The sequence below is a fragment of the Halichoerus grypus genome, chromosome 1, assembly GCF_964656455.1.
Source record: "Halichoerus grypus chromosome 1, mHalGry1.hap1.1, whole genome shotgun sequence".
Taxonomy (NCBI): Eukaryota; Metazoa; Chordata; class Mammalia; order Carnivora; family Phocidae; genus Halichoerus; species Halichoerus grypus.
Window position 1 is genome coordinate 82,448,871 of NC_135712.1, and position 26,780 is coordinate 82,475,650.

Genomic DNA, 26,780 nt, shown 5'->3' on the forward strand with positions numbered 1-26,780 from the left:
ACTGGTAGTGAAAGAACCATGCAAGGAAAATGACCCAAATTCAGAATGTAAATTGTCCAAACCTAGGCTGACAGCTGAACTCTGCACCAAAAACGAATGAACTGCTGATATACGCAACAACAAAGATGAATCTCAGGATTATTGCTACATCAAAAGAAGCCAAACACAGAAGACTCACGCTATATGACTGAATTTATATGAAATTCAGACAAAACTATAGTTATAGAAAACAGATCAGTGGTTGCTAGTGCTAGAGGTGAAGAGGAGGAGGACTGGCTGTTAATTTTTTAGTGATGGATATATTCTATATCTTGATTTGTGATGGTCACATGTTATATATACATTTGTCAAAACTCATCAAATTGTACACTTAAAATTGGTGAATTTTAGTGTATTTAAATTAGACCCAAATTAAAAAAAAAACTTAAAATTTTTAAGAAGGACCTTTTTTTTTTTAAAGATTCTACTTATTTTTATTATTTGAGAGAGTATGTGTGCACTACAAAGATGCTTCTGAAGGTGGTCTATTAAGCAACAGCAATGATCTAAGGAGAACTTTACCCTTAGTCTCTTTAATTCACATCCTCTCTAACTGCACTGTCCAATAGGTAACCACTAGTTGCATATGGCTGACATTTAATTTAAAATAAATTAAAATTTAAAAAGTAGCTTCTTCAGTGGCATTAGCCACATTTCAAGGCCTAACTAGCTCTATATAGCTACTGGCTATCATAGCAGACAGCACAGAAAACATTTCCTCCATCATGAGAGAAAAGTCTATTGGGACAGCATGACCCTGTAATCTTCAGTTTCAAGATAAACTAAGACATCTTAAAAATGTCATAGAAAGGGGCGCCTGGGTGGCTCAGTCAGTTAAGCAGCTGCCTTCGGCTCAGGTCATGATCTCGGGGTCCTGGGATCGAGCCCTGCATCAGGCTCTCTGCTCAGCGGTGAGTCTGCTTCTCCCTCTCCCTCTCTGATCTCTCTCTTTTGCTCTCTTTCAAATAAAATCTTTCAAAAAAAAAAGTCATAGAAAAAAAAATGAAACGAGGAAGAATATGTGAGTGAAGCAGTACCTTGGTACTATTAAATGTTTACAGAAGAATGGTAAAATTGGACGAAGTCAGGCTTTAATGTCACATAGAACTGAGTGCAAACTCCAATCTTGTCACTTACTAGTGCGCAACCCTAGGTAAATTATTTCCTAACGCTTTAATTGAAGAAACAAATATAAAATGAGCATAACGCTTGGCAAAAGCTACCTCAAAGTTGTAAGAATTAAATGATATGAGATGTACCTAACATAGTGACTGGCACATAGTATAAATATTAGTTCCTCAGTTTAATTGCAACTAAGGATAATTTTTGGTGTGTTAGTTAACTGGTATTAACAACTGGCAACTCCTTTTACTTTACAGTTCACAATTTTGGTTATAAATCTGCCACAACCATGTCCTTGAATTTTTAAGGATATAAATGTATACTAGAATATACAAATCACTTTTCAAACAAAATGGAACATATCTATAGTTTTAATATTAAGTGTTAATGCTTACCTTAGATGAAATGATCCGGTTATCTATAAATTTCTGAGGTGTGTAAAGGCCATTCTGAGGAAACCTGTTGGCTATGTAAATGGTTCTTGTGTCACTTTGATGTGGTGGGTCAAAACCCTAAGACCAAGCAAAAGAAAAATAATGATCAGTAAGGTTAGTTGTTATGATTCTTTACTGTTGGTTTTATTTAACTAATCAGATTACACATATTATTACTAGACTTGAATTGCATATAGGCTCAATCTATCTAATTATTAGCAAAGTTAAACCATATATTTTTTTCTTTCTCAGGTAAACTAGTATATTATCCTCAAGTATAAATTAACAAGGTAATACACCTGGTAATGAAAAATGATCCATACTCTTAGAAATGCTACCATAAGGGGAAAAAAAGTCATATAGAAGATTTACAGAAGCATCTGAGGATAAGACTTCTTTCCTTCCCTTTCATTCCTGTGGGTTCCTTGCCTTGCTTCTTAATACGGATTCCTACTCAGTGATGTGGAAATCCTGTGTAGTGATGGCCTAGCCAGCACCTATCACATCTGATGACAAAGGTTTATTATTTTATTTCTTCCACACCCAGATCAACTTGGTTTCAAAGAGCTTTGATCCCACAGGCCTCACAATGCACTGGGTAGGGTCTTGCCCAGATTCATTCCACATAATCATCTCTTTGTGCTAGTTATATTATCAATCAAATCCCTGAAATATGGATATATAATTCTGGCCTGAAAATTAGGAAACCATCTCTCAAGGTACATTTAGTAATGATCTCCAATGTAAAAGTTTTCACTGGAACAAGAATACTGACACTTTATTGCCACAGTATTTTACTATTTTCCTAGGTGACAAGTGAATCTTCAATAATCCTTTGGCAGATCTTGGGGATCCTTTGACAGGCTGAAAGCAACGAACAAAAGCAAGGCCTTTTTGGGGGGTTCTATCTGGCAATGATTTGAAATTTCTCAGATTTTCATTTTTTTCATGGTGGTCAATGGCTATTTACTACTGCTACTAACTTACTAAAAAGTTAACTAAAGTTGGTATTCTGGATCCACTTGTAGATATTAAGGACTCTAATTTAGTAATCTACTAAGTGATGTGGCTGCCATTCAACGCTTCGCATCCCTGTAAAATTTCCATTAAGCACATACATACACAGACAGTGGAAATTCCCATATTACCTAGAGGTATATTTTTGTTTAGTACATCAGAATATCAACAGTGCTATCTATAGGTTTCAACTTCTGTTATTCTTAGTTTAAAAAAATTTATTCTGTGATCTTAGAAATAGCTAGTACAAGACTGTGAAAATTAAATGCATTTGTATGCTCCATAAAAAAACCATGAAGTTTCATTTTATTTGTTCATGCTATTTATAGTGATGACCACATTTTGTGGATGTGAATGTGCCACTATGTGTCTGATTTCAAAATCAGTTTCTTCAAAGATAAAATGTGGCATGCATATTTATCTTCCTCATAAATTTTCCTTTAAACATTTCATAATTGTTCCCTATAATAACTCATGGGAAAAAGGCAGGTCTCAAAACTGGAGTTGGAACTCATTGCTCTATCTAGAATATTGCAATCATCTTATAGATATATGCCATTATCCATTCAACAAATATTTATTGAGTTTAAGTACCATGTTAATCCATGTAGGATTCTGTGATTTGTTAATTACTCAAGCAAATCACAATATGCTCCAACTCAATAAATAAAAATGAATGAACAAAGAGTTTACATGCTACTGCTGTAATCTGTGGCTGTATTTCTCAAAGGAGGTTCAGATGAAGTTTTCCAGTAAAGTTCATAAAGTTACAAGAGGGACAGACACACAGGTAACTGGAACATTAGACCACATGAGGCATATTTATTCCACATCCACTCTGTAACCATGTGAAAATAATAGTAAGTTACATACCATGTATGTAAGCTTTTGGGATAAATTAAATTAAAAAAAGTAAATTTGTGGTTCTGAAAGAATATATAAATCTTTTTTTTTTTTTTTTTAAGACAGCGAGCAAGTGCATGTGCATGTGTGTTCACGTGAGGGTGGCACAGAGGGAGAGGGAGAAAGAATCTTAAGCAGGCTCCCGTGCTCTGTGTGGAGCCTGATGTAAGGCTCGATCTCATGACCCTGAGATCATGACCTGAAATGAAATTGATAGTCAGATGACTAACTGACTGAGCCACCCAGGTGCTCAAGAATATATAAATCTTTAAGAAGATGTCAAGACAAGTGAGACTGAGAACAACTGATGAATTTTATTTTTCGCTAAATTCCACCATGACTGGAATGTATTACTATGTACATCTAAAGTGACGAAACAAAAAGCCAAAGACTCCCCCAAATTACATATGTTATTTATATATTGCAACACCTCATTCATGACTTTCTAGGAAGCAAATACTCATCCTTCTCCATTCATCTCTACTGGCTGTACCAGTAATCACATACTAAAGTTTTGAAACTCCTTAGATTTCTACAATTATTTCAAGGGGATATATTGAAATGTTTTAAAAATAAAATCAATTTTAAATTAAAATGAATTTTAAATGCAGAATCACTATATTCCAAAATATCATAATTTAACATAATTCCAAAAGGAGAATGATGAGTTTTTCCTTATTCTATAACATCCACTTATACATTTTCAGTTTTTTCAGTTGTAATTAATACACATGATCTCAATCATTTTATAATCAATGGTATGCCTATAGGTGTGGGTATTTTTTTTTTTCCACACAAAACAGTTAAATTTTATATTTATGACGGTATAAATTTTATATTTGGGACAACTAGATATCCCTTATGGAAAAACCCTCTAACTTTAGTTCATTAGCATCACCTTCTCTGCTACAAATTAAGTCAGCCACAAGAAATAAAAATAAAAGAATAAAATTGTCCAAAAATTAAAAAAATGACTTAGAGCAGGATCCATAAATGAGCTTCAGGTCTGTGAATCTCTGAAACTGTATGCAAATCTGCATAACATGTACATTTTTCTGATGAGAGTGAGCACAGGTTTCATTGATTTTTCATGACATAAAGAAGCTTAAAACCACTTACCTACTTTACTTGCTTTATAGTCAGTACTCCATCTCAATATTGCAGATTTTAAAAGAGAATCTATGTTTCAATAACACCTCTACTCTTTTTAAAAGGAGTCTAAACAAACATTGTATCAAAAGTAACTGTACAGCTATACTGTTAGTGTGAGGTTCAAGTATTCCATGCTTTTCTAGCAAGGATTAACTGCAAGTCATGGCACTGAGAAAGAAATACAGTCTGAACTTCCTAATCACTAGGTCAAGGCTACATGCCAGGGTTGGCACACATTACATTTTCTCTTGTCATCTCAGACTACCCATTCACACCTTTAACTCCTTGGTGCTAGCCTGCTTCGTTCTCCTCTGATTTCATCTTGCCCTGGGCAAAGAAACCAAGATAGATTAATGCTATTCTAGTCACCCTGATTCTATTTTAATTCCTGCTAAAAAGTAGCGTCTATGCTTTGGAAGCACACAAATTTAAACTATTTAAAAATAAAAAACTCTCATATTCTTTGAAAGTATGAAATTCAAAACCTCTTTTCAGTCTGAATTTGTGAGCATATGTTAAAGTCACAGGTATTAAAAAAAAAGTGAGTAAGGTAGCAAAAAATCTCAGGATGGCTTCTTGGGGAAGAACTGACAACAAACAGGATTGGTTTGAAAAGAGACTCCTTTTGTAACCACAAACTGATGAGACCTAGGGAAACCAAACTAGTAAACAGCTTTGTAATTTTTAGAAGTTAGTCTTTGGCACACAGCAGTACCTAGAAATGAATCATAACATTTTACATTTTCATACCAACTATACCAGCTTCTCCATAATCTTAAAAGCTCAAAGATTTTATGAAAAATACAAACATTACAAATAAAAGCACTAACAAGAGACTAAAACCATAGTCCTATAATTAAAATTGTTACACTTCTTTAACATAACTAAGAAAACATCATCTTTAGGGTTCAGTGATCAAAGTGAATTTGTGCTTCTTATTCTTATGTGATTTATTTACTCTAAAATATAAAGAAAAAAGCTTCAAAACAAATCACACACCAAAAAACCCACCAAAACTAAAAAACAAAAAAAGAAGCTTCAGAGTCAAAACTTCAATACCATTTTTATTAAAATATATGAACAAAAGCTTTATGTCACACACTTTATTATATGACAGAAAGTAATTTTTGTTGGCTGTATGCTCCAATGTACAAAGGCACATGAAAATGGCCTAGCAAAAATTTAATGATACTGGGAAAGAATGATTTAGTGTATTTTACCAAATCTATAAACTTAATTGTGAATTACTGTTTACTGGACATAGACTTTAAATAAAATACACCTATATGAAGGTACGGTAAGAGCAAGATAATTTTACACTGTTAACAGAAAGGAAGGTGACAGAGAATAACTTAAAATGCCCGTGATATAAACAAACACAATAATTAAACATTTTTATTTCATGTTATATAATTTTCATTTTAGGACTTAAGGTTGTTTGCCATCTATCAAACCAGTCTGGGCTTCTAGGAACTTTGGCTTACTGCAATGGTGGGTTAGGACTGGCTTTCTAACTATATGATATAAAATTTAGAGTGATCTTTGACTCAAATTCTTAAATCATCTGTCAATGCTTTACTACAGGAAGCTCATCTCTGATGGGTTATATTACTTCCCAAACTTGATTTCCTATACACCTCCAGCAAAAGCCTCTTCATCCTTCAAGTTTCAGCTTAAGAGTTTCCTTCTCAGTGGAGTTTTACCTGACACTCCTTTTTCCCCAGAAACAAAGGAAGGCACCTGTTATTTATTATGCTCACCAAACCTTTTGCACACTTTCATTATGGATTTTATTAAACGGAATAGTAATTGCTTGTCTGTATATCCATCTCCCCCTCCAGACTGAAGATTCTTAAAGGCAGCATGTACCAATTAATTACTTAATGAATATTTATTGAATGGGCTAAATTCTCTAGTTTTGAGGTTCCAGGTTTAGTTTTTAAATATCTTTAACAACTTTCCTACCAAATTAAATTTAAATTCAATGATATTTAAATGAAAACGGAAAAACTTTAAGAGTGATTCTGCAAAGTGAAATCTACTATTACTAGTAAAAGAAAGGCTCATAAGAAGCTTTTCATTTTGCTGTTCCTAGATTTATCTTATTCTCATCAAAGCCATTTGTTAAAGCTTTACAGTTGATTGGGGTTCATTTCTGGATGTCAAAGAAACCAAATTCTATTAGGGAAATGCAAATCAAAACCACAATGAGATACCACCTACCACCCATCAGGATGGCTATTATCAGAAAAAAAACCACACCAAAACAGAAAACAATTAGCACTGGCAAGAACGTGGAGAAATTGGAATACTTGTGCATTGCCAGCAGTAATGTAAAAGTGGTATAGCCTCAGTGGAAATATGGAAACTCTTCAAAAAAAGTAAATACAGAATAATCATATATGATCCATCAATTCCACTTCTGGGTACATACTCAAAAGACATGAAACCAGAGCCTTGAACAGATATTTGTATACCCATGTTCAAGGCAGTATTATTCACAATATCCAAAAGGTGGAAGCAACACAAGTGTTCATCAACAGATGAATGGATAAACAACATATGGCACATATACCCATTGAGCTATTATTCAGCCTTAAAAAAGGAAATTCTGACACATGCTACAGCATGGATATACCTGAAAGACATTATGCTAAGTGAAATAAGCCTGTCACAAAAGAAAAATACTGTATGATTCCTCTTTTTTTAAAAGATTTATTTATTTGAGAGAGCACGCACGCATATTCACACACAAGCAGGGGGAGGGACAAAGGGAGAGGAAGAGAGAATCTCCGGCAGACTCCCTGTTTAGTAGGGAGCCCAACATAGTGCTCGATCCCACAACCCTGAGATCATGACCTGAGCTGAAACCAAGAGTCACTTAACCGACTGAGCCACCCAGGTGCCCCCGTATGATTCCTCTTATACAAGAAATAGCCAAATTCAGTCAGCCAGCTGTTTAGTGAATGGGAGCATAGGGAGTTTGTGTTTAAAGGTTACAGAGTTTCAGTTTGGGAAGATAAAAAAGTTCAGGACATGGATGGTGGTGATGGCTGCACAACAATGTGAATGTACTTAATGCTACAGAACTGTAGACTTAAAAATGGTTAAAATGATAAATTTTGTTATATATCTATTACCACAATTAAAATATCAATTAAAAAAATCAATTTCATCCATTTGAAATTTTCTGATGGATTAGAAGAGTCCTATTTGGTCATAATTCAACCATTATAATAATGAATGTCTTCTGTTAGACTGGTGATTTCCATGTATGGCAACAGAGACATTTATAATAAAAATAAATGTGTGAGGCTGTTTTAGTTTAGATCAAATTTAAAAATCATAGACTAAAAACCCTAAATTTGATTTTTTTTGTTGCTGTTCTGCCTATCAGGTTGAACACTGACTAGACAAGAAGCGAAACTGGTAAATCTTCTAACTGTGGTATCCAAATTAGAGACAGATGGGTAAAAAGAAATTTCTTTTTTTAGTGCACGCATGTGCACGCGCACGGGAGAGAAAGAGAGCGAGAGAGCGCGCACACACGTGTGAGCAAGGGGAAGGGCAAAGAGAGGAAAGATTCTTTTTTTTTTTTTTTTTTAAGATTTTATTTATTTGACAGAGACACAGCGAGAGAGGGAACACAAGCAGGGGGAGTGGGAGAGGGAGAAGCAGGCTTCCTGCGGAGCAGGGAACCCGATGCGGGGCTCGATCCCAGGACCCTGGGATCACGACCTGAGCCGAAGGCAGACGCTTAACGACTGAGCCACCCAGGCGCCCCGAGAGGAAAGATTCTTAAGCAGGCTCCACATGGAGCCTGACATGGGGCTCTATCTCAATACCCTGAGATCATGACCTGAGCCGAGATCAAGAGTCCAATGCTTAACCGACTGAGCCACCCAGGTGCCCCTAAAAAGAAATTTCTACACAGGTTTCTCAAATACTTCCGAGCCTTCTCCTTCTCCCCTCACAATCATACACAGCAGTAGCAATGAAGATGGCTTATAGGTCCTCCTTAGAATATCAGAAGCAATGAGTTATAACTGAGACAGGCTGGAGACATGTTGTCAATCAAAAAACAGATCTTTTACACAGTATATCCAAAGTTTAATATTTAAAAATATCAAGCACAAAGACACAACCACAAAATTCTAAACAACAACATGAAAAAGCATATTGAAGTCAAAGAACAGAGACACAGGGTGAATCCTATTTAGTTATTCAGGAAAGAACTGGCACAGCCACCCCAACTTCTAGCAACCATCACCCTCATCAGTCAGCAGCCATCAACATCCAGGCAAGACCCTTCACCAGCAAAAAGATTACGACTTGCTGAAAGCTGAGACTATTGTTAGCATTTTTTAGCAATAAAGTATTTTTAAACAGAGGTATGTACATAGCTTTTTTAGACATATACTGCTGCAAACTTAATATAGTATAAACATAAATTTTATATGCACTAGGAAACCAAAAAATTCATTCGACTTGCTTTATTGTGATACTCCCTTTATTATGTGCAGTGCTCTGGAACTGAACCCACAACATCTCCAAGGTATGCCTGTGCACTACACTTTCATAGCAGTCTGCATTAGTGGCCATGGATTCACAATGATGATACCATTTGATTATTATGTATACTGACATCATGACTGCACATTTACATACTGAAATAGGTATATTTAATAAGTGTATTTCTTTATTTTTCCTTCATATAACAACTTCAGTTTTGATGTTGATTTTTTAAAGAAGCTATTAAGTAGTCAGTCAGGTTATGTATTTAAACTTTAACACAGGATAAGAAGGGATGAAGCATTTATAAAATATTTGTTAGGGTCTGATAGGGTGGAAAAGCAACTAGGTACTTGGGAGACCAAAATATAAGTTATAAGACTGTTTTGGGTCTATAACAGAATCCCTTAAGTTAGAAGCTGCTGCTTTTACCATGAGCAATACAGTATAGCCAGTATTCATACCAGGAAACCACAACAAATATTTCCAAGTACAGATTTAAACAGGGTAATGTATTAGGTAAAAAATTATAAACAATAACAACATAAAAATATATTGAAGTTAAAGAACAGAGATGCTAAGTGAATCCTACTTAGCTGTTTAGACAAGAAATGAAACAAAGAGTAGAAAACAGCAGGGTAGAAAAATGATAATTACCTTATTAATTTTATATTGCTGGGAACCTGAGAAACATGAAGAAAATAAAACATGTCCATACAAGGTAAAACAAACAGGACCCAGCAAATCTTGAAACTATTGTTACAAAAATTTGAAAATTAAACTTTAAGCAGAGAAATTATTATTTAGCAACACTGGGTCCAACTGACATAATTCTAAAAATTTATTTTTAAAAACACACAAGAGTATTTTAGCTTATTTGCAGTTCTTCCAGGGAGCAAGCAGTTCATTTACCTTGCATAATGACTATTAAAACTGTACTGCTGATCTGCAATTCTTGACTTCTACATGTAATGAAAAGAATTTACTTTAGCATGCAAAGAGTATTTGAGTACTTTCTATGTGCTCTGTAGTAAGCTAAGGACCACAGGTGATAAAAATAGATGACTTGGTCCCTGCCCACGTGGAGTTGATAAAACCTTAGTGATTTGGCCTTATTTACCTCAGATATCACCTAACTTCCTATTTCTACTCATGTATTTAAGATCAGACTAGAATTATTTTCTGATTTCAACATGGGACTCCCTGCATAGTTATCTAGAAAGCAACTGGATATTTTTGTTTAGATGTTAAGGAAAGAGGGCTGGACTTGAGATTGGAACCCAGCAAGCATAATGATGATAGTTAAAATTAAAAAAAAAAAACATGTATGAGACTGCCTATTATGAGTGTACAGAGGAAGAAGAGAATAAGAGCAAGAGATGGAATTCTCAAGGCTATCATTTAAGATACACATGGGAGAGAAGGAATAAGCAAAGGAGAAAGATCACCAGACAGGAAGGAAAACAGAGAAGTAGTATGGCAGAAACACAGGAAGAAGTTGCAAGAAGGAATTATTTCATATACCGTAAAGAGAAATGAGAACTGAAAAAAAGAGTGCTGAATTTAATAATTAGGAAATCACTGGTGGCTTTTGTCAACACAGTTTGAGTAAAGTTAAAAGGGCTACAGTGTATTGATTAAATGGGGATGAAGAGGAGAGTGGGGAAGTGGGGAGAGTGATTAACTACAGCTGGATCAAATGAAAGATTTTTTTTTTTTTAGTGTAAACGAATCATATATTCAGGTTTGAAATGAAAAATCTGATAAAGACAGAGAAAAACAAAGCTATGAGAAAGAAAAAATTATTGAAGACCAGGGAATTACTAAATGTAATATGTTATCCCAGATGGGATTTTGAAGAAGAATTTTCTTGAAAAAATAACAATGTCTGAATAAAGTATGGAGCTTAACTAATAATAACGCATTAGTATTGGTTCATTAGTGTAACAAGTGTAGCCTAGTAATATAAGATGTTAACAATAAGAGAAAGTGGGTGTGGGGCGTCTGGGTGGCTCAGTCAGTTGAGCATCCCACTCTTGATTTCAGCTCAAGTCATGATCTCAGGAGCCTGAGATGGAGCCCTGAGAGCCCAGCATCTGTCATCAGCAGGGAGTCTGCTTCTGTCCCTCCCCCTCTGCCCCTGCTCCAGCTCACAGGCTCTCACAGGCACTCTGTCTCTCTCTCTCTAAAATAAATAAATAAAATCTTATTTAAAAGAGAGCTAGAGGGGCACCTGGGTGGCTCAGTCGTTAGGCGTCTGCCTTCAGCTCGGGTCATGATCTCAGATCAAGCCCCACGTCGGCTCCCTGCTCAGCGGGAAGCCTGCTTCTCCCTCTCCCACTCCTCCTGCTTATGTTCCCTCTCTCGCTGTGTCTCTGTCAAATAAATAAATAAAATCTAAAAAAATAAAATAAAAATAAAAAATAAATAAAAGAGAGAGAAACTGGGTGAAGGGAATCTACAGGAATTCTCAGTATTCTTTTGCAACTTTTCTATAAATCTGAAAGTATTCTAAGATAAAAAAGTTTATTTTTTAAAAGTTAAAAAAATAGGGGCGCCTGGGTGGCTCAGTCGTTAAGCATCTGCCTTCGGCTCAGGTCATGATCCCAGGGTCCTGGGATCGAGCCCCACATCGGGCTCCCTGCTCGGCGGGAAGCCTGCTTCTCCCTCTCTCACTCCCCCCTGCTTGTGTTCCCTCTCTCGCTGTGTCTCTCTCTGTCAAATAAACAAAATAAAATCTTTAAAAAAATAAAAATAAAAAAATAAAAGTTAAAAAAATACAGTTCTCAAAAACAAGTACATCTACGAATGTAAGCAAATACACACACACACACACACACACACACACACACACACACACACACACGGCCATAGGTGCATTACACTAACCTAGTTTTTCTCATTTTGCATAGATCACTGACAACTTGATCTCAAGCTATAGGAAACATCATCATTAGGGAACTCATGGTCTAGGAGATATTATAAAAACTGTTAAAAGCAGCTCTGATTACTTAAGAATTTTGACTTTTACTGTCTCCTAATAAATTCCTAAGTTTCTTTTTTTTTCAAATTCTGCAAATATGTGCTGGAAAAAGGGCTGATCAACACTGAGTAGGCACTGCACCAGTTTCCTTTAAATTTGCATAAAGAGTTGGAGCCATAAAGTCAGGGGGTCTGCTGAATATCTAGATAGAGGCCAGTGTCTTTACTTTTAAATTTCAATAGGAAAACACACGTTAGAGAACCACTTACCTTTCAATAGTAAAGAATCAAGTCCATCTTCACCTCTTTGTTAGCATTTTTCAAATTTGTATATTAAAGAGTACAGTGGAGAACTGAGATAAGCAAGAATATCTATATTCCCTTTGTAGTTCAGGAGATGCAAGAGTAAAGAAACAATTTCCTAGGTAACAGATGATTAAGACCTGAACCGACTATATACTACTTAAGCTTTGTCTACCAATTGCACTCAAGGCAAAGGACTCTTCAAAGCAAAATCTTACAATACCAATATGTAACACAAGTATTTACTGGGAAAAATGTGCTTGATACTATATGAGGCACTGTACCAAATTTCAGTAAAAATATCTGAACATTCTGAAATATCAAGCTACTTAGTATGTCATTTATTAAACTATCCTATAATTTAATTTTTAAAAATTCAATTTATAAATATTATGAGCATTGACTATATATTAGGTATTATGCTCAGTACGGTGGAAATACCAAAATAGAAGTTAGGGCCTCTGTTCTGGATAAAACTTCATTTAGAAAAAATAAGGCCTCTTAATAAGCACAAAAAAGAAACAAAATATCAAGTAAAATTTTGACTGAAATAGTAGTAACTCATTAGATGACTCGTTTTTTTTAAGATTTTATTTATTTGACAGAGAGAGAGACAGCGAGAGAGGGAACACAAGCAGAGGGAGTGGGAGAGGGAGAAGCAGGCTTCCCGCTGAGCAGGGAGCCTGATGCGGAACTCGATCCCAGGATCCTGGGATCCTAACCTGAGCCGAAGGCAGACGCTTAACAGCTGAGCCACCCAGCTGGCCCTGATGACTCACTTTTTTCCCTATAGAAAATTATCAAATACACCTTTCTGAACAGAGTTAAATGTATGACATAATTTCATTACAGATATAATAAAAGTTATTAACAAAAATGGAGTATATTTTTTCAGCATTTCCAATTTCTATTTCAATACCACAAACTTGTCAAACTTCAAAATAAAATTTTGAGTCCCTAAGGTTCAGAACAGACAAAAAGGAAATTAAAAACTTGAAAAAATTCCAAAAAATTTGCCATGCTATTCAAATCCAATTTATATGTACTGCATTTTATGGTAGATAACATTTTCAAGAGGAGATACACATTAAGGTACAAGCAAGTCCTAACTTTTTCTGGTACCTAAAATATTACGTCAACTTGAGAATGGCCATTGCTGAGTAACTAAAAGAACTCTTGATCATTTCTCTCCTTTTCGTCTATAAACCTGTCACTCCAGAGTACCGCTGCCACCTAGAAATTTCTCCTAACTCATTTTCTAGCCTTGCCTCACTCTTGAACAGACTTAAGATGGCAGGAATGGGAATGAGAGATACAGGGAAAACTGCTGCTGTTGCTAATTCTCTTCCACACTGCTAAACTCCCTGGAAAAACTCTCTGGGTTCAAGTCTTGCCACTGGTATTCATTAGCTACTGACCTTGGAAAAGTCCACACTTTGAGCCCTTCCCTTTTCTTCACAAAAGCAAACATGGATAAAATATCTTTTTTTCTTTAATTAAGAAGACTTAGCTAGCCTTAAAATAAGATAACCATTTCTGTAATCAGGGGCTGAGCCTTTGGGACTCTGTGTCTGGAAAGAAGCAGTTTGAAGTTCAGTTCCTATGGCATGATAAGGATTAACAGCACCCCTTTGTACCTGGGCCCTAGGGTCAGGTTCAACCGAAAAGGAAGCTGAAAAAAGCTGCATACCTTTAAATATGTATAAAACCTCCAAAGAGATAATAATATCTACTTTTTTTAAAAAGGAAATATTCTGAGAAAAACCAAGCAGATATGCATCAAGAAAAGATGGAATTGAGAGATCCAATAAATTCTGGAAATAAAAAACAGTCATTTAAATTAAAAATTCGGAGGACAGGATGAACTCTAGACTGGACACAGGTGAGAGAATTAGTGAACTGGAAGCTAGAACTAAGGAATTCACAGTGAAAGCAGCACAGAGAGAAAATAGATGAAAAATATGAAAAAGAAGTTAAAAGCCATAGAAGACAGATTAGTATCAAGCAAGAGTTCTAGACTGAGAAAATTAAAGGCTGAGAAGCAATATTTAAAGAAAAAAAATGGCTGAAAAATTTTCTGAACCATAGCAATAAAGCCTTCAGATTGAAAGCAGACACAAGTGCAGAGCAGGAAAAACATGAAAAAATATGACAGATACAGCAAAATAAAATTGCAAAATATCAAGGACAAAGAGATAATCTTAAAATCAATGGGACACAGATTACCAACAGTAATGGCAATTAGATTAAAAACATATTTTATACCAGCAATTATAAATGTCAGAAAGCAGTTGAATAAGAAGTACCTTCAATATGTTGAAAGTAAATGTTAATCTAGAATTGTGTATCTACCTAAATTAGTGTTCAATAATAATTATGAAATAAAGACATAAAAACTAAAACAGATCATCCCTCCAAACCCTTGCTTAAAAATTACTAAAGGATGTATTTTATTAAAAAAGTGAACCCAGAGAGATGAGGTGGTACACAAGAAACAATGGTGAGTTAGATTAGTGATTGATTAGGGCTGGGGGCTAGAGGTTTGGGGGGATGGAAAGTGGAAGTTAATTGGCAGGGAGTTTCTTTTAGGGGGTATAAAAATGTTCTAGCATTGGACTGTGGTGATGGCTGCACAATTCTATGGATATACTAAAAAAACTGAATATTTTAAATGGGTAAACTGTACAGTATGTGAGATAAGTCTTAATAAAGCTGATAAAAGGAAAAAAGCAGAACCAAACTATTACATAATAGTAATGTGGAAGGTGAAAGAAGAAATACTGGAGTTAAAACTTAAATCCCTATATTATTTGTATGTGGATAGAGATACTCAACAGTTATAGGTAGAAAATCATGAAATACAATCCATAGCTTCTACCTCATCAAAGAAAAAAATATGAAAAGGAACTTACCAAATTCAATACAAAGCCAATCAAAATCCTAGAAAGATTCTCCACAGAATTAGACAAACTGATTATAAACAGCATATGGAATAGTAAAGTTCAATGCAATTCTGAAAGAAAAAAAAGGACTGGGGTCTGCTCAGCCAGATATCAAGACTTATAAAAATACTATAATTAAGACAGTGCATAACACTCCACTTAACATCAATGGATAGATGATCCAAGCAGAAAATCAACAAGGAAATTTGTTGGCTTCGAATGACACATTGGATCAGATGGATCTAACAGATATATTCAGAACATTCCATCCTAAAACAGCAGAATACACATTCTTTTCAAGTGCACATGGAACATTCTCCAGAACAGATCACATAGTAGGCCACAAAACAAGTCTCAACAAATTCAAAAAGATCAAAGTAATACCATGCATCTTTTCTGACCATAATGCTATTAAACCAAAAATCAACCACAAGGAAAAAACCTAGAAAGCACACAAATACATGGAGGTTAAATAACATGCTACTAAACAATGAATGGGTCAACCAAGGAATCATAGAGAAAATAAAAAAATACATGGAGACAAATGAAAATGACAACACAATTGTCCAAAATCCTTGGGATGCAGCAAAAGCTTTTTTTTTTTTTTTTTTTAAGATTTTATTTATTTATCTGACAGAGAGAGAGAGTACAAGCAAGGGGTGTAGCAGAGGGAGAGGGAGAAGCAGGCTCTCTGCTGAGCAGGGAGCCCGATGTGGGGCTCAATCCCAGGATCCCAGGATCATGACCTGAGGCGAAGATAGACGCCCAACTGAGGTGCCCCAGCAAAAGCTTTCTAAGAGGGAAGTTTATAGCAATACAGGCCTATCTAAAGAAGAAAGAAAAATCCCAAATAAACGACCTATCCTTATACCTAAATGATCCAAAAAAAGAAAAACAAACAAAACCCAAAATTAGTAGAAGGAAGGAAATTATAATAAAGATTAGAGCAAAAATAAATGAAATAGAAACTAAAAAAAAAAAAAGAACAGATCAATGAAACCAGGAACTAGTTCTTTGAAAAGATCAAAAAAATTGATAAACCTTTAGCCAGACTCATAAAAAAAGAGAGAGAGAGAGAGAACACACAAATAAATAAAATCAGAAAGGAAAGGGGAGAAATAAAAACCAGCACCACAGAAATACAAAAGATTGTAACAGAACATTATGAAAAATTATATGCCAACAAATTGGACAACCTAGAAGACATGGATAAATCCCTAGAAACACATAGCCTCCCAGAAATGAATCAGGAAGAGATAGAAAATTTGAACAGACCAATTACCAGTAGTGAAATTGAATTAATAATCAAAAAACTCCCAACAAACAAAAAGTCCAGGACCAGATGGCTTCACAGGTAAATTCTACCAAACATTTAAGGAAGAGATAATACCTATTCTTCTCAAACTTGTCCAAAAAATAGAAAAGGAAGGAAAACTTTTTAATTCATTCTATGAAGCCAGTATTACCCTGATACCAAAACCAGATAAAGACACTACAGAAAAAGAGAACTACAGGCCAATATCTCTGATCAACATAGATGCAAAAATCCTCAACAAACTACTAGCAAACCAAATCCAATGATACATTAAAAAAATGATTCATCACAATCAGTGGGACTTATCTCTGGGATGCAAGGGTGGTTCAATATTCACAAGTCAATCAATGTGATACATCACACCAATAAAAGAAGGGATAAAAACCATATGATCATTTCAATAGATGCAGAAAAAGCACCTGACAAAGTAGGACATCCATTCATCCCACAACAAAGTAGGATTCAAGGGAACATACCTTAACATAATAAAGTCCAATATAAAACCCCACAGCTAACATCATACTCAATGGGGAAAAACTGATAACGTTTCTCCCAGGATCAGGAACAAGACAGGGATGTCCACTCTCAGCACTGTTATTTAACAAAGTACTGGATTTAACATAGTACTGGAAGTCCTAGCCACAGCAATCAGACAAGAGGAAGGAATAAAAGGCATCCAAATCGGTAAGGAAAATAAAACTTTCACTATTTGCAGAAGACATGTTATTATATATAGAAAACCCTAAAGACTCCACCAAAAAAGTACTAGAACTCATAAATGAATTCAGTAAGGTCGTAGGATGCAAAATCAATGTACAGAAATTCATGCATTTTTAAACAGTAACAATGAAGCAACAGAAAGAGAAATTAAGAAAGTAATCCCATTTACAATTGCACCAAAGATAATAAAATACCTAGGAATAAACTTAATCAAAGAGGTGAAAGCCTACTTTGAAAACTATATAACACTGATGAAAGATATTGAAGACAACACAAACAAGTGGAAAAATATTCCATGCTCATGGATTGAAAGCACAAATACTGTTAAAATATCCATAGTACCCAAAACAATCTACAGATTTAATGTACTCCCACCAGAATAACAACAACATTTTTCACAGAACTGGAACAAATAATCCTAAAATTTGCATGGAACCAGAGAAGACTCCGAACAGCCAAAACAATCTTGAAAAAGAAAAACAAAGCTGGAGGTATCACAGTTCCAGATTTCAAGTTATACTACAAAGCCGTAGTAATCAAAACAGTATTGTACTGGCACAAAAATAGGTCCATGGATCAATGGAATAGAAAGTTGTTTATATGGTCAATTAAGCTCTGACAAAGGAGGAAAGAATAAGCAATGGAGAAAAGACAGCATCTTCAACAAATAGTGTTGGGAGAACTGGATGGCTACATGCAAAAGAATGAAACTGGACCACTGGCTTATACCATACACCAAGATAAAATCAGAATGGATTAAGGACCTAAATGTGACACCTGAAACTATAAACATCCTAGAAGAGAGAAAAGGCAGTAATTTTTCCAACACTGGAGGCAGCAAATTTTTCTAGGTATGTCTCCAAAGGCAAGGGAAATAAAAGCAAAAATAAACTATTGGGACTACATCAAAATAAAAAGCTTCTGCACAGCAAAGGAAACAATCGACAAAACTAAAAGACAACCTACTGAATGGGAGAACATATTTGCAAATGACATATCCATTAAAGGTTTAGTATCCACAGTATATAAAGAACTTATACAACACCCATAAAGCAAATGATCCAATTAAAAAATGGGCAGAAGACATGAATAGATTTTCTCCAAAGAAGAAATACAGATGGTCAAAAGACACATGAAAAGATGCTTAACATCACTTGTCATCAGAGAACTGCAAATCAAAACTACAATGTGATATCACCTCACACCTATCAGAATGGCTAAAATAAAAAACACAAGAAACAATTGGTGTTGCAGAGGATGTGGAGAAATAGGAACCCTTGTGCACTATTGGTAGGAGTGCAAACTGGTGCATCCACTATGGAAAACAGTATGGAGAGTCCTCAAAAAGTTAAAAATGGAACTATCCTATGAACCAGTAATTATACTACTGGGTATTTATCCCCCAAATACAAAAACTCTAATTGAAAGGGATACATGCACCCTTATGTTTATAGCAGCATTACTTACAATAGCCAAATTATGGAAGCAGCCCAAGTGTCCATCAATAGATAAATGGATAAAGATGTGTTATACTGATGTGAGGAATTTGAGAAACAAGACAGAAGATCATAGGGAAAGGGAGGGAAAAATGAAACAAGATGAAACCAGAGAGGGAGACAAACCGTAAGACACTCTTAATCTCAGGAAACAAACTGAGGGTTGCTGGAGTGGAGGGGGGTGGGAGGGATGGGGTGGCTGGGTGATGGACATTGGGGAGGGTCTATACTATGGTGAGCGCTATGAATTGTGTAAGACTGATGAATCACAGATCTGTACCCCTGAAACAAATAACACATTATATGTTAATTTAAAAAATTAAAAATAAATAAAAATAAAAATAAAAAAGATGTTTTACATATATACACACACACATACAATGGAATATCACTCAGTCATAAAAAAGAATGAAATCTTACCATGTGCAACAAGTATAATGCAAGTATAATATTAGCAAGTATAATGCTAAGCGAAATAAGCCAGTCGTAGAAAGACAAATACATATGATCTTGCTTAAGAAACAAAACAAATGAGGGGCGCCTGGGTGGCTCAGTCGTCAAGCGTCTGCCTTTGGCTCAGGTCATGATCCCAGGGTCCTGGGATCGAGCCCCGCATCAGGCTCCCCGCTCCGTGGGAAGCCTGCTTCTCCCTCTCCCACTCCCCCTGCTTGTGCTCCCTCTCTCACTGTGTCTCTCTCTGTCAAATAAACAAATAAAATCTTAAATAAAAAAAAAAGAAACAAAACAAATGAGCAAAGGGAAGAGAAAGAGCCTAACTAAGAAACAGACTCTTAACTATAGAGAACAAACTGATGGTTACTGGAGGGGGATGGGTGGGAGGATGGGTGAAATAGGTGAAGGGGATTAAGAGTGCACTTACCATGATGAGCACAGAGTAATGTATAGAATTGCTGAATTGCTATATTGTACACCTGCAACTACTATAACACTGTATGTTAATTACACTGGAATTAAAATTAAAAACTTAATAAAAAAGACAGTGCATTATTGGTACGCCAGATCAATAGGTGAATGAAACTAAATAGAGAATCTAGGAAGAGAACATGATATGTGAAAGAGAATGCTGGTATATAACAGAGAAAGCAAACAACATTCATTAGTGGGGAAAGCATGGCTCATTCAATAAAAAGTACTGGGACAAATAACTTTCCATATGGGAGAAAGTAAAGCAAATTCTCTATTCCATACATAAAAATCAACTCCAGATATACTAGAGACCTAAATGTTGAAAAACTAAATTTTAAGACAATTTGAAGAAAACACTAGAAAAATAGCTCTATGATCCTGGTATAGGAAAAGACTATCTAAACAACTAATAAAGACCAAAATCATTAGTCCTAATAAATTTACCTACAAATAAATTTAAAATTTCTCTATCAAAAAAAGACACCATCAACAAAGTTAAACACATACAAGGGACGAACTGGAAGAAAAGATTTACAACCACAACAAAGAATAAGAATACAGACTACAGAAAGAACTAACAGGGAAAAGACAAACTATCCAATAGAAAAATGAGAAATCTATTCATATGAGTGAAATACAGGACACTTGAATCTCACTAGCAATCAGGAAAATGCAAACAAGAACAAAATAAAATACAATTCACACCCATCCATATCGGTAAATTTCTTCAAGTCCGACAGTACAAAGTGTTGACCAAGAGGTAGGGAAAGGGGAACTCTCACATTTTAGAAAATAATTTGGCAATACATGTAACAGTTATAATGTACACACCCCATTACAGCAATTCCACTTCTAAGTATTTCAATAAAAAACAAACAAACACAAAACATAAACATAAATAAGAATGGCCACTGCAACATTTTTTGTAATAGAAAAAAATGACAACAATCCAAATATCCATTTGGGAAGAAGAGACTCTTAGAAGACTGAGTAGGACGAGGTTGCTTTATTTTGTAGTTTGAGAGCCTAGCAACATGCTATCACAGATTAGGTGTTCAGAAAATGTTCGAGTGAATGAGTAAATAAATGAAAAAGAAATAAATGAGAAAGTTTTTGTTATATGGAGAACTAAAACTAGACAAAAATCCTTGCCTTCATGAGATAAAGGAGACAAGTAATTATAGAGTATGTTAAATAGTGTTAAGTACTTAGAGAAATAAAAAGCAGGTAAGGGGGATAGGGAAGTACTGGGGAGGGTTACAGTTTTATATCGAATGTCCAGAAAGGCCTCATTGATAAGTAACAACTGAATAAAGACTTGAAGGGAGTAAAGGAACCAGCAGATAAGGGGATGGGGGGAGTTGGGAAGGGTGGCATTCCAGGCAGAGGTAACAGCCAGGGCAAAGATCCTGAGATTGAAGTATGCCTGACACTTCTGATGAACTGCAAGGCAGCAGTGTGGATAAAGCAAAGTGAGGGAAGAGTGATGGGAGATGAGAAGTGGTTTGGGGGGGGGTCAAGGTGGGGGGGAGGGTGCACAGAGAGATACAGATCAAGAACAGACTTTACTCTGAGCAAGAAAGCAAATCCTTAGAAGGTTTTAAGCGCAGGAATTACATGATCCAACTTGTGTTTTTAATAAGATCACTGTGCTGCTATGTTGAAAACAGACTGCAGGGATTGAAGGGATATTTAATGACAATAATAGCAATCATAAGGTTCTTTTGGAGGATCTAAGCAAAGTCCCTACTTCAGTGCTGCTGGGATACTTGGGATTCCTCTAATGCTTGACCTCCCTATTAAATGAAAAAGTGGGTATCTAAGAATATGTGTCTAAAGATAGAGATAAAAGGAGCAAATATTCAAAGATCTGGGTTCTTAAACATTAAATTCCTGAGGTTAAAACTTAATTAGCTACACCAAAATAATACTACCATAGGCCTGTGTGCCTCCTTTTCCTACTCTTGAGAGAAAGGCAAACTGATCTGAACTAAACTAATCATCTAAACTGATGCTGAAATAAATGATACTGATTCATTAATTCAACCCACATTTGGTGGGTGGGTACGTACAATGAAATGGGCCAGCTGCTGTCTTGAGTACAAGGGATATAAAGATGAATAAGGTTATGTCCCTGCCCTAAGATATTTACAGTCTAGTGAGTGAGATACCTAGACTTATATTGTGTGCTATATAGAAACAGGAACACACTTTTAATGTTACCCAGCAGCACTAACAGAAATATAACATGTGTCACAAACGCAAGCCACATATACAATTTTAAAATTTCTAGTAACCACATTAGAAAAATAAATAAAAAGAAACAGGAAAAATTAATTGAAATATTTTACTTTACCCAATATAGCCTAAATACTAACATGTAACCAACATAAAAATTGAGATATTTTACATTATTTTTTGTACTGTTTTTTAAATCTTGTGTGTATTTTACACTTAAGAATGTCTTGATTCAAACTAGCCACATTTCAAGTATACTGGACAGCACAATTATACAGGACTGATCTATTTTCTAGAAAACTGAAAAGAATTTGAGAGTTACGAGTATAGGACAAAGTAAAATAGAGTGAGGCTTGCACATATTCACATGTTGAAGGAAAAGACTAGGGTAAACATACTATATAGATAATTGATAGGGAGTGTGGAGAGCAGGATGAAAGAACAAAATTAAGAGCACAAGTGGACTGGTTAGTTTGGAAAAGAGGACAGTCACACCTTTCTTTGTGACAGGTGGAAAGGGAAGAATTAAATACAAATATAAACAAGTTTGGTAAGTGTGAGAAAACAAAGTTGAAAGAGTTTAGGTTAAGAGCTTGCCATCTTTCTCAGCGAATTAGAAGACAATCTCACCAGCCCTTTCGCTATTGCCAATACAAATCTGAAGGCACTACTTTACAGAACAATTTAAGAAACAGTATCCGGGTATGACAAGATTAAGTTTTATTTTTGTAAAATTACAGTACTTTTCTAACTTTCTTCTGGAGTGGTCAATCTTGAATTTTGTCATTTTATCTCTAAACACAGAAGCAATACTATGGATTCATTCTTTCTTTCCTTACCTATTCATTTATTCAGCATACATGTACCCAATGTCTACTCTATGTCAAGTACAGTGAGACACTGAACATACAGCAATTAATAAGGCCTACATTTGTATCTCCAGTATTTAGCATTATAATGTCTGCACACAGTAAGTGCTTTAAAAGCACAGCATTACACTGTCCTGTAAAGAAATATTACACGTCAACTAAAATACACATTAGCAAAGGCTTTCATTTAAAAGTCTAAAGAAGTGAGGTGCCTGGGTAGCTTAGCTGGTCAAGCATCCGACTCCTGATCTCAGCTCAGGTCTTGATCTCAGGGTTGTTAGTTCAAGCCCATGCCTAGCATGGAGCCTACCTTAAAAAAAAAGTCTAAAGGAGTGCTGTCCAACAGAATTTTCTGTGATAATGAAAATGTTCTACTCTGAACTGTCCAATATGGTAGCTAATAAGCACATGAATTTTTAATTTAATTAATTGAATTAAATTTTAATTTTAATGTGGTTAATGGCTACCATACAAATCCAAATATTAGCATACAGTGAGTAGCTAATAGAATTACCACTATTATAATCAAGGTGCTATCATCCTAAGGGATTAATACACATAATATGCTGTCAGAATAATGCGTACACTATGAATACTAGTTGTACCAGAAAAACATCATAAGAAATTTTGCTTAGAATTTTCTTAGTGTAAACTAACTTTAGCACTGTGAGCCAAAAAAAGAACAAAAGAAAAAGAGAAAAGATATGCCAATCTTTTTTTTTTTTAAGATTTTTAAAATTTATTTATTTGACAGAGAGAGAGAGACAGCGAGAGAGGGAACACAAGCAGGGGGAGTGGGAGAGGGAGAAGCAGGCTTCCCAACCAGCACGGAGCCCAATACCGGCCTAATCCCAGGACCCTGGGATCATGACTTGAGCTGAAGGCAGCCGCTTAACCAACTGAGCCACCCAGGTGCCCCGAGCCAATCTTTTCTTTTCACTCTACTTCCCCAAGTTGGAAAACATCAACCTTTTGAGTTTTCTCATTGTGTCAAGAAATGAAAATACTTTGTGGAAATAAGGAGTCAAAATTTTCTTAAATTATAAAGTACTAGAGCGTAGGAATTACTTTTGTAATAAAATGACAGGAAACTTTTTTTTGGCAAGACAACCTAAGTTGTTGAAAATCAGGATTCATATAATGAATAAAGTGTTTATAATTAAAAAAAAACAACTGTCCCTGCAATTTAATTTCCCCAAGTTTGTCCCACTTAGCTGAATTTTTAAAATGAACCTATTGTTAAAAAGACATGGTGACAAAATCCACTGAGCAAATGGAAGCATAATCTAAACTACACTGAGCTGAATAATTCCTGGTGTAGTAACTAAAATAGCTGTCCGAGATAGCAAAATATACTTTCATTACTCTGTGTATCCACTATCCATAATGTATAATTTAAGTGACTGTACAAACTTAATCAGAGATACAAAGTCCTACACTGGCACAGATCTGATTACATACTTAGAAGATCTGATAACTTAAAAGTAAAACCAGTGAGGTGAGCAACTAAAAGTCAGAGATAGCATTTTTTATGCACAGCAACTTGTTCAACTTGTTAATCACCCAGTAAGGCAGGTGTCTTGTAAATTAACCATACAACTTCCTGCCCTTCCTTTTAGTTGTGTTCATTTGAAGCCATTTTAAAAAACATTACCAGATTGCCTGTCTTGAAGATGAGAGTGGTTATACAACTGAGATTTTATTCAGGTTAACAGAAATACCTAACACTTAGAAGCGATGTCTTAATCTACTAGGAAAAGCTTTAAGAAAACCACTTTTGAATCATCTTCCTACCACACAAAAACAGTACTAGGTAAATAAACCTTCTATACATGAAGACTGGCAAATCAAAAGCATGAGATCAGACCTGTAATAATTAACTTTCAGAGTCAAGTTGTGCTATGGCTTATTGCAACAAGGCCAAGGTATTACAATATAGTATTATAATGACATCATTAGCTTAGTTTCCTAATAAGGCATATATATGGAATACCTGAATTTACAATTAGCTAAAAATAGGAAGACAACATTTGTTTGAACGGCAGGCAGTTCCAGTTTTATTTATAAGATATTTTTCTGAGCGATGCCCTTTGCAAAATGAATTAACAGAAGGCTGGCTCTGAAACAGATTTAACATTAAAATGCTGTTCTAGAGCAGGGAAAAAGAGGTATAAATGTTTCAGTCCCACAAAATCTTTACAGTGCCACAAAAGTCGTTTTTGGGGCGTTGCCTTTTGAATCAGTAAATGAGAACACTGAACTGTAGAAGCATTAATTAATGCAACTTAAAAATTAAGCAGCAATCAGCAAAAGACCTCATCAAAGAGCTAAGGTTAGGCTTCTTCAGGCAGGAACAATTTCTGTCCTCATTGTCACTGTCACCTTAGTGCTGTATTTTCTGGGCTATAGTTGCCAGGAGGCAGGAAAGATTTTTCTCTCTGAATTAATTCTGAGAAAGGTGGCGCTTTTTATATGCCTTAAATCACTCTTTTTTTCTCCAAATGTTCCAGTAAAACTGAGAAGTTAACCACTGGTCCCGAACCTGTGTCGTTCAAACTACCTTGAGAGAACGGGAAAAAGTAAGGTTCACAATCCAAAAGTTTGACTTGGGGTGGGGTGAGGACAAGGTAAGAGGGAAAAACAGTCCTTCAAAACTTCCGTACCCCTCTTTTCCGAAAGCAGACGGGGTGTTAGAATATTTTCTTTCCCTCACCTCGGGCTTGAGTAAAATTTCTTCCGAGGCGAGTGGTTACATTAGATAAGGTACCCTCCTCCTTGACAACTAACCAACACTGAATCGTGACACCCTAACTGAAAACAGTGACAAGGAGGAGCTGAAGATAAGTCCTCCCCTTCCTTCAAACGTGTCCCAAATTGTTAGGGGCAGGAAGCAGAAGCCTCTCGTCTCCCCCCAACACCTACTCTCTTTCCGTTCCCTCGCCCTGTTTCCTCAGCGGGGACGCCGAGCCCGCTCGGGACCCCCGCTTGCGGCCGCGGCGCCCAGGAGCGGCGAGAACCAAGGAAACCAGAAGCGCGGGCAGGAAGCAGCCGCCTCCCGCCCGCCTCGGCGTCCCGGACTCGGAGGCGAGATTCGTGCGGGAGCTGTGCGGGGCTTTCCGGCTCGGGCCCCGCGCCCGCCTCCGCCGCGGCCTAGCCCGGCGCCCGCGCCCCGGCCTCGCGGCTCCGCGCCGCCGGCCCTTCCCCGCCGGCCGGGCCCGAGAGGCCGCGCGGCGGCAGACGTCCGGGAGGAGAGGAGGCACTTACCAGCTGCTGCCGGACCCAGCGCCACATGCCCCCGCCGTCGCCGTCCCGGTCCCGCGGGACGCGGGGGCCGAGGGGCTGCAGGTGGAAGCTGACGAGCCAGAGGGGGAAGCGGGAGTGCCCCTCTGGCTGAAGTTCCGCTCGCCACCGCCGCCACCTCACTCCCCGCGCCGGGTCCCCATTTCGCCGCGCCGGCCCCGAGGTCCTACAGGCGCGGCCCCGGCGCCGCCCCCGCCCGGCGCAGCTGAGCCTGCCGCCGCGCCGCAGCCACCTTCATTATTGACCGTTGTCACCCGAAGCACCACCACAACCCCACCCCCGCCCAGCCCGGTCCCTCAGCCCCACCCGGGCCCGCCCCCGGCGCCCCGGCCCGCCCCCGGACGTGACGAAAAGGGCTGTGCAGACCGAGGGGCCCGGCTCGCCGAGCAGCCGTCAGGAGCTGGGGGTCAGCGGGGTGGGCGGGACCGGCAGCGGGCCTGGCCAGGCGCGGCTTCTCCAACGCGGCTTCTTCCTTCTGTTCCACGCCCCCCACCCCCCCTTCTCCCAAT

The 26,780-nt window shown here is 36.9% G+C and overlaps 1 protein-coding gene across 10 annotated transcripts in view; it reads right to left on the bottom strand.

Moving 5' to 3' along the window:
• Positions 1-26,547, bottom strand: part of ATP11B (ATPase phospholipid transporting 11B (putative)) — a 119,952-nt gene extending 93,405 nt beyond the window's left edge. For 8 of the 10 annotated variants that reach the window (XR_013446356.1, XR_013446354.1, XM_078068637.1 and 5 more), the window contains exons 1-2: positions 26,236-26,546; positions 1,557-1,673 (exon numbers count right to left, since the gene is read on the bottom strand). Coding sequence is in view for 7 of the 10 variants with exons in the window: in XM_078068637.1 (XP_077924763.1) it covers positions 1,557-1,673; positions 26,236-26,262 (144 nt within the window). In the remaining 3 variants the exon portion in view is untranslated. Of the gene's footprint in view, positions 1-1,556; positions 1,674-26,235 lie in introns of all 10 variants that reach the window. The other 2 variants (XR_013446355.1, XM_078068630.1) reach the window with 1 other exon arrangement.
• Between the last annotated feature and the right edge of the window lie 233 nt (positions 26,548-26,780).